Here is a 16,845-nt window from a genome sequence, read left to right on the forward strand (position 1 = left end):
GCAGCCACTGCTCAAGATACTGGAACACTATCCCTGGCATTTGCATTCATCTCTGTGAGAAGTGCTAAGCGTCCAGCCAAGAAACAAGAATCTTCTTGTGATGCTGTCTGCATTTAAGGAACTCAGTAATAGCAGGCCTGGGCAGTTTGTGGTGAAGGATTAGATGGGGAGACAATACACTTACCTGCTATCACCAGCATTTGCCACATAAAGCTTCCCCAATAAATACACCACCACCAGAGCTGTGCAGCCACCAGAAATGTTATACACGGTCCTCTCTCGCTCTATTTGCAAATCCTGTGGGAGAAGAGAACAAGATTTATAAAGACAGCATTGCAATTAATGCTTGAGAAAATGAAGTCTCGTGTAGAAACCAAAAATACAATAGAGTATTAAACTGTATGTCCCACTGTCTGCCTTTTCTTGCAGCTATGGCCACATGAGCTAAGAGAAGAGCAGAAAGTTGAGGAGTACCTATTACTTATACAAAGATGTTTGGGAAAAATCAGGTCAGGAGACTGTAAAACATCAAGTACTAAGAAATAAATAGCAACTCTCACGGATGCAAGAGAATTTGCTATGGCAATAGCACAATGAAGGCAAAGATAAATGAAGCTTAGCAACAGGTACCTGGTGGTATAATTGGAGAGTGCTTTACATAGACAGCAGATAATTAATGAGACTCAGCTACAATATGAATAACTATCTACTTCCCAAGAGGAATGCTAGGATTGTGTGGTATACACCTTAAGAAAAACAGCAAGATGCAGTTGTGCCACAAGGCTACCCTTCAGAAACACAGGGAATGAGTGGACACTAAACTGATTCTGAGTGCAAGAAACATTATATATTAAAACAGTCTTTCTGCTTAACAGAAGTGGAGAACGCAAATTGTACTTTTCACCAACAGTCAGTAAAGTCCTGGAAAGAAAAAAAAAAACCAACACATAAATACACACACACACACACACATATATATATATATAATACACATACAGTGCCCCAAGAAAGCTTGCAGAACATACAGCAAGTAAATAAATGAGGTACTTTCATTCATACATTTTAAGCAAACACTGAAGTATATGTCAACGAATTAATTCTGCTATCTGTAGTTTAGCTTCAGGTAATAACACACTACAAATTAACCTTCTCTCCTGTGTCCATTTCAAACTGGGTCTGTCCTTAAAATATTGGATTCAAACAGGGAGCATCATTTAACATCACTATTGCAAGTACTGGCAGATCTTTTCCAGCTAAACCCTGCCTACTTGTATGTGGTTTTAATGATGAACATATGTTGGCCTGATCTATACTTCAGCCATTTCCATATCTGCACCGAGCAACAAACAGCTCAAACTGTTCATGCCTTGGGGTACGAAATTTGGAGCTTTATTTTAGAGCTAAATTTATCTGAAGAAAAACACTACAATAAATACAAACCATGACAGGTGCAATTTGATTGAAAATCTGCAGAGGTGGGAGGAGGTCCCTGTCATACACTTTACCTCCTACAAATTTCAGGGGAGGGAGATGACCTGGTGCAGCAGCAGGGATGCTCAGCAGCACTTGGACACTGTCCTGAGCCAGCGGGCAGAGGTGTCTGTCACAAATAACTTGCTCACTCCTCACTGACCAATGCACATACATCCCATTTGTGCCATGGACACAGTGCTGAGGTACTGTCCTCAGCAGGCCATCCTCAGCAGTGCGAGCAAACTGCATGTGGCTGCCACAGGGACATGGGTTCTACTGCACACACCAACATTTTTGGGGGGATGGGTGGTAAGGACCAGGAGGAAAACACCTCCAAGCTATAAATCATATCTTGCAGAACCTTTGGTCACAGACATGGGCCTGTTATAAATGCCTCTTTATCTAATCTTGCCACAGAGAAGCTGATTCTCCTCCCCATGGCTTCTGTATATTTTTAAATTAAGCTGAAAAGAAGAGTTCAAAGGAATCTGACATTTCTAACCATCAAAATAATTTAAACTTACAAATACTACAGATTTTCCAAGCACTGCCAGGAATTTTAAGAAACCTTCATTTCCACAGTTCAGAATATCCTCCAAGACCTTCAAACAATGTGCAATTCCTCACCTGGTTTCAGCTCTGTCATACATATACTTTGCAAGTGCTGGAATGCCTATATTAAAATTTATTTCTTCCAATAAGCAGATTTCAGAAGCATCTATTATAGGAGAGAAGATGGATAATCCTTAGGGCTTCTTTTTCAGAACTTTCTTGACTTAAACTACATCTGTTTACTGAGTTTTCTCAAATCATTGCTGTTGTTGGGTTCTCCCATCTAGAACTTCAATTTACTACCACGACTTGTCAGAGTACATTGAGCACCATGTATGTTTTGATATTACGTACTTTGCTTGACATTTTCTTTTTCAACAGCAAGGAAAGAAGGCCAGGCTTTCAAGCCTTTCCTCCAGGATCTCAGCTAAGGCTTTCAAGCTCAAAAAGATTTGAGGGCAAAAAAGAAACAAAATAAAACTAAGCTCCCCAATGCCACCAATTCGTTCTGATGTGGAGACATTGGCTTTTAATGAAATACTTTGTAACAGTGATGCTGGGAAAGTAGTACAAACACGGGCAGAAGCCCCAAAATGCCTCTAAAGCCTTTATGAGTGTAAAGGGCTCATTCTAGACAGTGTATACAAAGCTTTCCTCATTTTCCAGCGGGAGAATAATTTTTGAGCTAGCGGGGTTTTTTTTTTTTTTTTTTTTTTTTTTTTTTTTTTTTTTTTTTTTTTTTTTAAAGTAGTCGGAGCTCTGCCGTCCGTGCCGGGACGCGTGCTGCAGCGGGTGGCAGCCGCTCCCAAGGCTTTCCCCAGGCCTGGGTCCCCCTTCCCTGGTGCGGGACGCGGGAGGGCGGAGCGCAGCCTGCAGAGGGCACCGCGACGTACCGAGCAGGTGAGGGCGAGCAGGGCGGCTTTCCGCAGCGAGCCCGGCAGCGGCGAGGCGGCGGGGGAGCCGCGGGCCGGGGCGAGGCCGGGCCGCGCTCCCCACATATCGGCAGGGCCCGCCTCGCCTCCTCGGAGCCCGGCGCGGGCCGCTCCTGCCACCTGGCGGCGGCTGCGCGCAGCGGCACCGCCGCTGATCATCTACTCGGGCCGCAGGCCAGGGCAGGGCCGCCTGCAGGAACCAGGTGCGTTTGGAATGCCTGCAGAGAGGGAGAGCCCATGACCTCCCTGGGCAGCCTCTTCCAGTGCTCTGCCACCCTCAGCGTGGTGAAGTGCTTCCTCAGGTTGAGGTGGAACTGTGGTTTAGTTTATGGCCATTTCTCCTCATCCTGTAGCTGGGCAGCACTGAGAAGAGTCTGGCACCATCCTCTTGACACCCGCCTTTCAGAGATTTTTGCACATTAATGCAATCCCCTCTCAGTCTTCTCCAGACTAAACAGCCCAGCTGCCTCAACCTCTCCTCATACGAGAGATGTCCCAGTCCATCCTTGCTGCCTGTGCTGGACCCTCTCCAGCAGCTCCTTCTCTTTCTTGTACTGAGGAGCCCAGAACCCACCACAGCACTCCAGGTGTGGCCTCAGCAGGGCCAAGGGGAGGGGGAGGATCACCTCCCTCAACCTGCTGGTCACACTCTTCCCACCCTCTCTTCATCTGTATTTATCCTCGGAGCAGCAGCCTTTCCTCCAGGATCTCAACCTTGCTATGACAGAAAGCAGCTTTACACATACAGCATTAGGTATCTGGTTAAAAAAAGTTTCAGAAAGCATAAGCATAAAATTAACTCCTTAGCATGCTTTACATCAAATGCTTGTAATTCGATTTAAACGCTCAATTCTACTGGCTGTATAATGAGGGGAAACTTTCAAAAAAGTGAGCTGTACAACACACGCCATTCTCTCAAGACTGTTCAATTAATTAAAATGGAACGCATCTACAAAAAGCACCTGTCTAGATTTCAAAGTAAAAAAAAAACCTCAATAAAGAAGACAAACATGATACAATGAATGCAGATGTATACCTCCCAATAAATCATACAGAATAATTCAGTGGCTTTTCTTCCCATCTAAAATGAAATGGGGTTCAGAGTAGAAAAGGTGCTCTCTCCCCTTAACCTTTCTTGCAAAAACATACAACACCACACATGTATACAAGGTTAAATACAGGGAAAGGACAATAACTTGATGTTTCTATCCAATAGGGAACTGCACTTAGAAGCATTCCTCCTGGCTTCTTTGAACTGAATCTATAAATGCACATCTTAAAACAGATGAAAATTAGAGGATTTCACTTATGACACCTTATTTATTTCCTTTTAACTGGAACAATTGTGATACTGACAATTACTGACATTTGCTGTTTTTTAGACAGGGCATTAAATTATCTGAAAACACAGCACAAGCTTCCTAATTCCAGTTTCAACACAGAAAACATCACTTAGATGTACTTCAAAATGGAGACAATTTAATTGCTAAATGTCTAAGTTAGGCAATGATGATCTGTGTCAGCTTTCCACAGTGTTTTACTGCACGTAGCTGTTAGACAAGAACTGTCCAAAAAAACCCACATCAAATAAAGGAAAAATAATTTTAAAAAACTTTTTGAAAGCCATGAATTGTATTTAATTGAGACTTGAGGCAAAACCAGGGAGACCTTAACTAGAATTCAAAAGCAAGTTGAAAGGAAAAAAAAAAAAGGTTTACTAAATGCTCCCAGGAAAAGTGGACAAAGCCATCATTTGATAAATCTGTCAGGTCGGACTCTTTAAAAAACAGTATCTTTACTCATTACTTTCACTCGGTTCACAAGAATCCTTTGCAGCAATTGGTTTTTCAGGAAAAACCACCAGGAAGTCTGCCAATGTGTCCAGGAAACTCGAGCTTTCCCCAAGTGCCAGGTAAACTGATACACTCTGCTGGCACAAAACCCTTGTACACACTGCACATCTTGACTGCCCTGACTTAACAACATCCATGATGTTCCAGTACAAACAAGGGCTGATTAAACAATGTGCTGTGGAAGAGGCCCAAAGTCTTCATGCAAAGACGAAAAGGAACACAAACTAGCAGGAAGTTAAACAGAGGCAGGAGGAAGATCAAGCACTGCAAGCACAGATGAGACACAGAAATGTTGATTTTATGAATCGCTCCCTTACACAGATGAAAGAAAACACTCTTTTGCCTAAACCAAGTATAAGTGCAAAATTCCCCTCAGAGCTTAAAGTAGATACAATTTAATTATCTACTGCTTTCCTTAAGCTGACTGTTTTTATAAGATTTCCTGTAAAACGTAATGATGAAATTCCATGGCATTGGAGTAGTCATTTGTTTATCAAGGACAATGATGAACTTCAGCCCTCTAATATAAAGCACATGGGAATTAAGATACTTGATATGTAGCATATGATCAAAGATGCAGTGAGGAAAATGTTCTTTTTTAGAAACAGAGAGAACAGATTAGCATGAGCTATACAAGGAATACCTGAACACCACAACCGTAGTGAGTTATCCAGTGTTTCTGCATTTGTCGTAGTCCACCCACAAAAGCCCTAACCACCAGATCTCTGAACATAAGCTGAGATGGTCTTCTGTGTGAACACCTACCAGAGAGGTGAAGTCAAAATAAAACAGTGCAATAACAGCCCTGCTCACTCAAACACATGCAGGAAGGCAGCAATAGGTAAGGCACATGCTGCTCTGGTAAGAGAGACAGACAAATAGCCCTTCTATACTCTGTTACTTTCACTGCCCAGTCCCACAAAACTCCACTTCTCATCCTGCCTGCACTTGGAAACAGTTTCAGCAGGAGAGAATCACCAGGTCCTCAGTGCACTCTTCTGGCCTCAGAATTACACCAACTGAAGCATGAAATTGGTGTTCCTCTTAAGCATGCTCTGAACCCACTAGGGTGCAGTGGAAGGGCATGGTCATCTTCTCCCTCATTTCTCAACAAAGAAGGGAGTAATCTAGGCCTCCCTTTCTGAAAAGGTGTGCTAAACTGACAGATTTTCATGCATCCTCCTCTTTCTTTTAATCTAGCAGAAACTGAGCCCACTACCCACAGTGCATGAATGTGCCCGCACAACCCCCACTGAAGTATGCCTAAGCCGTGGCTGTGAATGCTGCTCCTGGACCTACCCACCTGCAAGTTCAAACCCGGTTGGTGGGCCTGCTGGCCTGCACTTCTCCTTGAGAAGAAAGAGCAATCCAGCAAAAGATAATTGTTATTCAGAACTCAAAGCGAAGTACTACTCGTAACAACAATTGTAGTCTCTAATTAAATGCATGTACTGGACAAAATTCATGTACATCAAGAAAAACAATGATCAGATACTTCTTTTCAGAAAACAAATAAAACCACTGGGGAACACTGAATAGTTCACAGTCCTTTTCAAATAAGAGGCTTTTCTGAAAATTACAGCAATAAAATTTAAAAAAAAAACTCTCACAACAGTATCAGATGTCCCAAAACCTGATCCACGTGTACTTGCTGGCAGGCCAAACCTTTGCTCTGCCTGACAAGAATGACTTTCAGTAATGTGGAGAAGTGAAGGGGGAAGTTGTGGATGAACTACATCAACTACAGAAGAGGAAAAACCAGCTTCCATAGGGAAATAGATGGATATTCTGTTCCCATAGGGTCATGATTTCCTGACAGTTGCTCAGGCTGTACACAAGTCAGGAAGGTGGTAGGGATTTACTTCATGCCCCACTCACCCACAAAATCTGCCTCAGTGAAGAGCTGCAGACACTCTACAGACACTACTCCAACACCAATGTGAACTACGGGTCATTGGACCAAGCAGCCCTTGCTGCTGCTCTGGTAGGGCAATGAGGCTTTATTAAGTGCATGCCCACATACTCAGCCTGATAACAGCTGCCAGTGCTGAAATCTGCTCTGTAAGGCAATACTGACCTTTATCTTACAAAAGGAGGGGGAGAAGAAAAGTAAAAAGAAGAGTATCATACATTGAAAATTCAAGTAATTCATAACCATTGCCACAGTGCTATCTGGGAGTTAAGATGCAGCTTCAGCCTCACAGGGGTGTACCTGGTAAGCCGCTGAGGCTCTTAAACAGTTCTGTTCATGCTCAGATGTTGTTAAAGCAATGAAAGAAAAAGAAAAAAAAATCTTAATCTTCATCATCTCCAGGCCATGTGACTCAATGTAAACAACAAGGACTTCAGAGCCCTGAGACATACATACCATTTCCTTGAATGCACTTTCTATGGCCCCAATAACCAGGCACTCATGTGGGATCTTCTTCTCCGTGAAGAAGCGTGTTGGAGGCGTGCTGGGCGAGCCCGGGGCTCCCACACCACCGCGCAGGGAGGCTGCCCGTGTCAGTGTCCTGCTGTTGGTGGATGGGTTGTCAGGCTCCTCTCCCAGGCAGGTGGGTGGGAGAACGGCTGTGTTCCTCAGGATGTCCACAATCTCCTGCAGCTGTTCCAGGATGTGGTGCTGCAGCAGTTTGGAAGCGACCACAGCTGCCCCTGACCCAGCGTGTCCATCAAACAGGGACCAGTAGTACAGGTTGATCCCATCTGTGTCCTAGAGAAGCAAGAGGGGGAGAAAGGAAAGGAAAGGAAAAGAGATGGTCAAAGTTACGCAGTTGTGAGTGAGGTGACTGGTGGCTCAGAGGCAGCAGGTGAAACACAGATAATTTTCCCAGAGGTAACATTCTTCATTCTTTTTGAAATGCAGAAATACCCAGAGCAGCAGTACAACTCTGGTTGAAAGAGATGCTTATTTTTACCACAGATCCTCAGCATGTTTTTTCTTTGCCTTAACCTCTTAAAAAAAAAAAAAAAAAAAAAAGCCCAAGAAAGAAAAAGGAAAAATAAAGGCTGAACTTACAATCTTTCTTACAGCCATCATAGGTTGTAGAAGAATAGCATTTGAATGCATGATAGATCTACCATTATGAAAGATCAAAATTCTACACAAGACAGCACCTGATACTTTGTGACAGACCTTTTTTTGCTAGGCATGAGACAAAGGACCTCAGTTTGACATCCAGCAACAAATGTGAACTCCACTTCCACAGCAGGTAGATAAGGTCCATCCATGCTGGCAGATGGGACAACTCAGGCTTTCCCTGCCTGTGCCAGCCCAGGAAACAGCACCAGCACAGAGGTCCTCGAGGATGACAGATGCAAGTGGGATCAGCTGCACTTCATCTGATCTAGCCTCCGTTCATTGCCTGTTTCTTCATAGTCCCCTAAGAAGTTTCCTGTGCAGTATTGGAAACGGTGGGGTACCCTATCGCTTAGACAGGGCATTAACCCAGAGCTGGAGGCAGAGTAGCTCTGGGCATCACAAGCTCCAATATGCCTGGAAACTACCAAGGATCCATACTCTCGATAAACTCAACTTTTTGTGTGGAGAGAAATTCACCTAGCAATCCTCAGGTAACCCTTTAAGGCATTATCTTTGCATAACAGCATATTTGGCAGCAGCATGGGGAAAGATCTTTCCTGTCTTTCCTTCCCCTCCATTTATTTGAATCCTGCACCTTCTCCCAGCTATGCAAAACAGCTTTTAGTGGGGCTGCCTTGCAAGTCGGATGTGGGTGGACTAATACAGATTTAGAAAGTAACAATTTTGCAAGGGACAGGAATGAGGCTATACTGTTGTAAAATACCTCATAATAAGAAAGCATAACCTAGATCTCACTGCAATCAAAGAACCTCAAAATTACATGCGGTCTAATTTAGGATGACAGATGTGATTTGTTGTGTTCACCTGAACACTGCTCCCTTACACTACAGATCAGCATAAAGTCTAGGCACCACCTGCATCCCAGCACTTCATGTGCAAAGCACTGCCTATTTCAAATTTATGGACAGGGCTGTGAACTGCAGCTCCTTTTACTTTCTGCTGTTTCAGCTGCTCCACTAAGGTGCCATAAAAGTCGAGGTGGCTTTTTTTTTGCATACAGTATTGCTGATGTGGTAAAGTTCAAATACATTCTTAAACAAAGCATCAACATCATAGTCATCTACACAACAGAGAGCTCCTCCAAGAGGAGGAATTCCTCAGTCCCTCATGCACTCTTCATTACTGAAATGCTGTGATAAGGGGGTATTGTCCTCAAGTACTGTTTACTTACCACAGGAAGGATAACACAGGATACATCCTAGAGTGGTGGAAAAACCGACATGTGTCCACATTTCTGAACATGGTTCCTTAGCCAGACATCACTTCCCTCTCCCCACAGCTTGCCCAGCCTGGTGAATTCATCAAAAAACTAGCTGTGAAACTTCTCACCTGAAGGCAGGACTGGCAGTTGTACTACCTTGCTCTGGGCTCAGAATCCCTCCAAGTTCACACAACAGTTGGCTGTAAAATTCTGCGTAAGTAATTTTTAATGGCTAACAAGATTAGCAATTTAAAAACTTGCTTGCAAAAATAGATTGCTATTCATGTAAAATGTAAAGCATTTTGCCAAAAGAAACAAATTTTCCAAAGTGAAAGTATTTCAGCTGAAAACTGAAACTATTTATTGAAAATGACAACACTGTGCCTCCTGGGATTTGTGTATCAAACTATCAAACCACTTCTGCTCCCATTCTTCTCTGAAGAGTTTGTCTCCCTGGCCAAAATCCATGTTATGATGCACCATGGATAATGCTTCCACAGTTTTTGTCCTCATGTCCTTTTAAAGATGCTATTCCTTTGGAAATGTGTACTCTTTGGGGGGGTGGGGATCCCCAAGGCATTTGAACTCCGATTGAGATTACAATATTTTATCTTCCACCAAAAGGAAGCAGATATTTTGTCATTGTCCTCCCCCTGCCCCCAAACTGGAACAGAAATTTACAGTTAAGAACAAGTTTGATCCACACTCCATTTTCATGAGCTCTCCAAAGCAAACCCCCCCGAAAAGCCTGTGTTACAGCTTTTCAGAATATAAAGAGAACAGTTCTTAACACAATTTATTCTCATTACTACGATCTCAACTCTGGATATGTCCTACACTGATCAAGCCTCCATGTGAGTTTGGGAGTTAAAGATGAGACTGGAACACTTTAAAACAGAAGAAAATAGCCCATGACAAAAAGGGAAAATGAAATGTTACCATTTATTTCCTCTAAGCCAATGGGCAGCACAAATTTGGATAGAGAAGTTCACATGGACTTGAGCTGTATTCTCAGACTCTCACTGACACATGTCACCGTGGCATGGCCACATCAACTATGGTGGTCCACTGATCTTCTCCTTTTTGGAGTAGTAATTCTTGAACAAAGAGGATGCTGCTACCAGTTCAACTAAGCTCAGACATCTACACTGCACACCTCCAAGATAGCTCTCTAAACTGCCATTATGTTGCGTAGACAGAAAAACCCCTACATTTTCAGACTATGCTCATCTCATTCCAAAGCAGATTTATTTCTCCCTAGCAACAGCAGAAGCACCCTAGATAACTGTAAAGTCTGTATTCTAAGCACTCAGGGGAGATGACTACCATAATGCTGCTCTCATATAGACATTTCATGTGAGATGCTTTAGGGCCTTAACTTCAGTTGGGATCTGCAGGCATTACTGTAACCTCAATATTAGTCTTGAAAAACTTCTTTGTATTCCTACAAAGCTTCATTTACTTTTGAACTAGCAAAGAGGAAAACCACAGATAACATATTAGCTGTCTAAAAAAGGAAGAAAAAACAAACTCTTTTTCCCCACCCTGAGAATAAAAACAGCTCCTCTATTTGAAAGAAATTAATTTCCCAAAACCACACCAATTCAGTGAGAATTAAAAATATGATGCAATTAAGGCAGTGACTCAGTGAACAAACAAGGGCCAGAAGTGAGGGCATGCAGAAGAGGCAAAATGCACAGAAAGGTCCTTGCTTTTCCTCGCACAGCCTCACACAGAGATGACCTCTGCAGCCACCAAGCAATTACCTGTTTTGGTGTGCATATGCATTGGTGTTTGCTCTTTTACATCTGGGAGCTTGAACTTCTTCCCAAAAAGAACTGACATTCTGCAAACTCAGAGAACAAGACATCTATTTTTACTAGCACTGGCAGTATTCTGCCAGAAGTAGTCTTTCATACACCAGTCTTCACTTCTTCTTTTATCTGGACAGAATCCTCAAATAAGAGTGTGGTCAGTCACCACAGTGATTTATTTTAGATTTTCATTCAAAAGATTCTGACCTAACAAGCAGGCTGAATAACTACCAGAAACACAAAGAGAAAACAAATCCTTCAATGCACCGACCTTACAATTAATTTCCTAGTACAGAATGTACTAGGAAATTTAATAAGCTTCAGGCTCCTCAACTGCTGACCTAGCTTTCAGGAAGGTTCAGCAGTCTCCTGGGTTTTGCAATTGTAAAATATAATTAAGACATGCATGGGTCAAACAATGGATGAGAAATCATGAGAGAAATTGCATACATATACATACATAATTTGAGCTCAATGATATGAAGAAAAAGAAAGTGGGGGGAAAATGTTAGCAATAGCTAGGGATCATTTTGGGACACACTTTTCAGGTAAGCTAGACAGCAGTCTTATATTGCAAACCTTCAGACTGTTGTTATGGAGCTAATTCAAAACAGACAAATAAATCATGTTGTCACCAAAGATTTATTCTGGGAACTATAACCTACCCTGACTATTATTATTCCAGATATGAACTACAGTCACAAAACACTTAAGAGAGCAACTTGAGTTCTCATAAAATCTGAACTGGGCCAGCAATTGCCACCCCAATCTTCAGAGAAAAGTCTCCTCATGTTATCAATATGTTCAGCTGCCTGTGATAGGCTTTTGCCACACAAAACATACAACATCCAGATTTGTGACAAAGAAGACTGCAGATTAGTAATTATGTATCCTCACATTACAATGACAATTAATAACGCATCACGTTAAGTCCTGCAGCCTGATTGTCACTATGACAATATCCTGGCACATGATTTCCATTTCACTTGCTGACGGTTTTCAGCATTCATCATGAAGGTACTCTGTAGCTAAAGGCATTTAAAATAGTACAAATTAAAAAGATGTGCAATTTAATAGGAGTGTTCTTGAATGGGGACAGACAGGAGATACGATTAATCAAGCAGCAATGGAGTGGGACTGGGGGGAAGGGGAGAGAATTAACTTAGGGTTGAATTTAAAGAGTCTTTCCTTTCACTGCTCTGCCCATTTTATTACCCACCCTTTCAAGAAAAAAACCCATGTTTATGCTATTTAATAGACTTTCCAGAATTTGTTTGTGTGTTTGGGTTAAAGAAATGTCCACTTCTCCATTTCTGCATTTCTGACCTACCACCTCCTCCTTTCCATCCCTGGAAATCCATGTGGAGAGTCAAGACCATGAGAGTGGCATTCAACTTGTGTGGACAACACGTGGATCTCTAACTCCCTTATGCTGCTTTGTCAAAGCACAGGGCTGGATTGATTGGGTTAGCATTAAACAACAGTCACACAGTCTCAGATGTAGCTGATGTTTCACAAACTTCCCAAAAAGCAGGAGAAAACAAAGATGGCATGTGCCATTCTCAAACAGTCTGTGGAAAAAAGAAAAATCTGAGAATAATGAAAAGGATTCTGTTACATAAAGTTTACATTTCAGTGCCTATTTCCCTTGTGCTCCACACTTTAAAAAATCCTTTCAATCAGCTTCTTCCCTCTTTCCTTTTTTCTTCAGTATTTCTGCAAGGTGCTTCAAAACACGGAGAATTTCAGATTGTGTGTTACAGTGCGATTTCCCTACGAGGCATTTACACTATTTAGCCTCTGGCTTTCTTACTAAGTATTTCCTGGGATGATATTCTATCATTCACTGTAGCTTTTAAAGACAGTATTTCTAAATCTTATTCATACAAATTAAGTTGTACACTCATCACATTTACTCATATACTCCTTAAAAAAATATTTGCCAACAGTGCTTTGTGAGGGGTATTATACCTCACAGTATAAAAATATGACAACAAAAATATGACAACATAGAAATGTGCTTTTTTCCTCCCCCCTGTTTAGATATATTCAACCAACGAAAGATGTAGCAAGGAAAAAAGTCCTACTAAGTGCTAGTGTAAGACTGCCCTCTAGTAGAAAACATTCTCTGGGAATATGCTGCTTGTTTTGGAAAAATGTAATACAAATTTAAATACATAAGCTGTGGTCTAATAACGTGGTAGAATAGGTTTTCCACAACTAAATAATGAGTGTGACAGCACCTGTATCAATGCCCTGTAGAAAACAGAAGTAAATCCATAGATAAGAAGAGAACATATAAAGAACAGGATAAGAAGTAACTAGAAAACAGTACAATCTATTATATGGATCAGCTGGCTCCTGAATTTAGATGATATGTTCCTTTCTTGTCAAAATATGTCAGAAATAGAATCAAGAACAGAAGATTTGAAACAAAAGTGTTTATCTCAAGAAACTTGAAAGGGAGTGGCTGTTTCTTCCAAAATCAAGATGAAAGATAAAGACTCAAACTAGGAAATAGCAAAAAGAGAAAGAAAAATCAGAACATTCTGTAAGATACTTCTCATAAACTCTGTGTAAGTAGATATTTACTGAGGAGATATTTACCGACCATTAAATGAAATATCATACGAATTTTGAATCAATACGAATCATGAAATATCAAATGGATAAAAAGAATGGCTTTTAAAAACATGGAGTTTGTTGACCCTACCATAACATTACCACAACAGTACATCAACTGGAACAATGGATAACATCAAGCTTAGTTAAGATGCCTTTCCAATAACAAAACTATTACAGACCCTGTATTTTTAATACAATGTTATCTTATTAACTATGTAATGTTTGGGGAAAAAGTTCCTTCTGAAGAAGGTAATTAGCCATGGTTTTTGCTCTTGAGAAGCTTTTGATACTGGAAGTTAATTGGGCTTTGTGAAACAATGCTACTAAGATTTTTATGTCCCGTGCAAGCCCCTAAAATATGCAAAACCAAGCAAACTCAGCACAGTTACATTCACCTACATCCCAGATGCAAAGGCCCCTGTGCATGTATCTCACATGGCAGGTGTGGAACTTTAATGTGGTATGAGACCAAATCTCGTATCTCTGCACAGCATCAAGATGTGTGTACTCAGGCTGGTGTGCGCACAGGGGTCTTTGCAGTGTGCCTGTGTGCATGGCACAGTGATACCCTTGGTGTCAAACAAACCCATCACCTGGACCAAGGACACGGCAGCTGTCTTGTTGTGTTTTCTATACACAAACAAGTACTGTGGCAAAATGCTTGCTTTATTAAACATAATTAATGCATACGAGAGTTAAATACACTCCTGAAACCAAGCACCTTCCTGAACCAACAGCAAGCAGTTGCATGGACTTTCTAGGAAAGACTTTTAAATACACAGCTAATTAAAACAAATTCTGTTTTGCTTTGCATGACTGTATGTAGAACTCCATGGCCCAGTAAGTTCTGGGCTCAATTCTTTATCCAGGAGTTTGCAAAAATGTACTTGAAAAAAGAAATCATGACTGTCTGAATATAGTAAGGAATTTCAGCACAGAAGAATTGAAACACCCATTAAAGAAAGATTTTTAAAGAGGAAAGAACAGGGCAATTTGCAAACCCTCAGGATCTGTCACTTTGAAAATGCTGCAGCAATAACGAAATATGAAACAGAACTGGAGAAGCAAGAGGTTGAGAGGGACACAGTACAAGGGGAATGCTTGTTTCTCAGAACCCCAATGAACCCTGCAGCCATCAGGTGTACCAAGCCATGGAATTTTGGGAAAGAGACTAAGGTAGACTGCTAATCACCACCTGATTTAAAATAGAGACACACACACACACACCAGCTAACAAAAAACCCCAAGCCAAACAAAAAACCCCCAAAACATATAAACAAACCAAGCCCCAAAACCGAAAACCTCCAAACTACCAAAAAAGGCTTACAGTCTATTGAAAAACTAATTATTACTCAGGGACAACCTGTGTTCTCCAGCAGCAGGAATGCAGCAAATCCACATTGTCTGACTCAAACATTCAGACAGGGCATTTAGTATTACATGGTGAAATGTTGGAATTGAACACACACTATCAATCACTGCTGGAGGCTGAGCTAATGCTTAAAGAGCGGGTGAAGTAATTAGCCAGTCAGGAAACAAGACAGATGAAAAATAGCAGACAATTTGTCTATCAGTAGACACTTGTCTACCAGTAGGCAAGTGTATGACATACACCACACTTCAGACAAATGAGGGAAGCTATAGTCTGCAAAAATCACTGAACTCCATGTGCTGGATGACCTTACCCTACCTGCATAAACCAGAAGAATATCCTGCTTTAGTAGTTGATTAAATTACAGAATGCAGTATCTTTCCAACATTGGCTGAAGATGTGGTTTAGTGGCTTAGATATAAGACACATCTTAACAGCATATATGGTTCATATAGTTCTTGATCTGACCCCGTGTAAGCACAGTGAAAAAAGCTGCCAATGCAGTGTCCACAGAGCTCCATGTAGTGCAAATGTGCTTACACATCAGCACAGAAACTTAGAAAGAGCAGATGGAGGTTGACCTGTGTTTTTCTGGCACCATGGGCATCTGAGTAAATTACAGAACCATAGAATGGTTTAGGATGAAAGAGACCTTAAAGATTATCTGGTTCCAACCCCTCTGCCATGGGCAGGAACACCTTCCACCAGACCAGGCTGCTCAAAGTCTCATCCAACCTGGCCAAACGGCTCTGGACAACTTGTTCCAGTGCCTCACCATCCTCACAGTGAAGAATTTCTGCCTAATATCTAATCTAAACCCTCTATTAGTCTGAAGCCCTTACTCCTTCTCCTGTCACTACAGGTCCTTGTGAAAGCCCCTCTACAGTTCCCTTTAGGTACTGGATGGCCAGTCTAAGGACTCTCTGGAGGCATCCCTTCTTCAGGCTGAACAGCCCCAACTCACAGCCTGTCTCCACAGAGGATGTTCTCCAGCCCTTTTCTCATCTTCAAATTTCTCAACATTGTATTTCAGAAATGAAACAAAAATCAAAATCCAGGAGCATCCCCTTGCCTATCTTTAAACTAAAATATCTTAGATGCAAGGACCATTTTTCAACACAAAAAATTTAAGTAGTAGAGCTAAGAAAAATATAGTGAAATGTTCTGCATTTAAGCAGAGATAATCAGTCAGAGGTAACTGAAAAGATATTAAATATTTAGAAAGCACCTTTTACTGCCATATTCTTACACCCTTTTATATTATTTTGTATTTCTCCACTGACAAGATAGAGAAATTTGCTTACTGAATTGTCTTTCAGCTGGAGACCTTCTCCATTGGGCAGCGATGACCTCCGTTTTGTTGAAGAGTTCTTGTTTGGTGTAGAATTACTTCCTCCAGCTTTCTTCTTGACAAAGAGGACTTCACAGCTGGCTTGATCTTCATTGTGCGTGCTCTTCCCTGCATTTATTACCCTAAGAAAAAAACGAACAAACAAAAAAAGAAAACAGTGACCAGATTAGCAAAGCACAGAAGGCCCCATCTGTATCTCGCAATGTGACTTGAAAGGTATGGAACCAGAGTCCAGCAGTGTTGCAGTTACTGACTGAATTAAAATACCTGACTGCCTTCCAGAGATACAAACATACACACAGGCATACTTTTTATTTCTGTACACATACACATGACACAATGAGCATTTTCTGCAGAACTATGTGAATAAGAACCAATGGTGCCATGAGCATATTTCACCCCTAGGCACCCCACACTTCTTTTTAAAAGAGATTACTTCATGGATGAAGTTTGTAACACATATGCCTCCCAGTTTAAACATGAGACCCCCATTTCCTTTTCTACCTGTCAGCATCTCTGCTGTAAATAAGGAATCTTCTGGCTAAGAGTGTGCATTCTGTCAAGTTCCA

General features: G+C 41.5%; 1 protein-coding gene across 1 annotated transcript in view; it reads right to left on the reverse strand.

Moving 5' to 3' along the window:
- Positions 1-16,845, reverse strand: part of PPM1H (protein phosphatase, Mg2+/Mn2+ dependent 1H) — a 131,184-nt gene that overhangs the window by 56,658 nt on the left and 57,681 nt on the right. The window contains exons 2-4 of the mRNA XM_041465665.1: positions 16,230-16,398; positions 7,179-7,523; positions 185-297 (exon numbers count right to left, since the gene is read on the reverse strand). Coding sequence (XP_041321599.1) covers positions 185-297; positions 7,179-7,523; positions 16,230-16,398 — 627 coding nt within the window. The remainder of the gene's footprint in view (positions 1-184; positions 298-7,178; positions 7,524-16,229; positions 16,399-16,845) is intronic.

Source organism: Pyrgilauda ruficollis, unplaced genomic scaffold, assembly GCF_017590135.1.
Source record: "Pyrgilauda ruficollis isolate IOZ18807 unplaced genomic scaffold, ASM1759013v1 scaffold19, whole genome shotgun sequence".
Classification (NCBI taxonomy): Eukaryota; Metazoa; Chordata; class Aves; order Passeriformes; family Passeridae; genus Pyrgilauda; species Pyrgilauda ruficollis.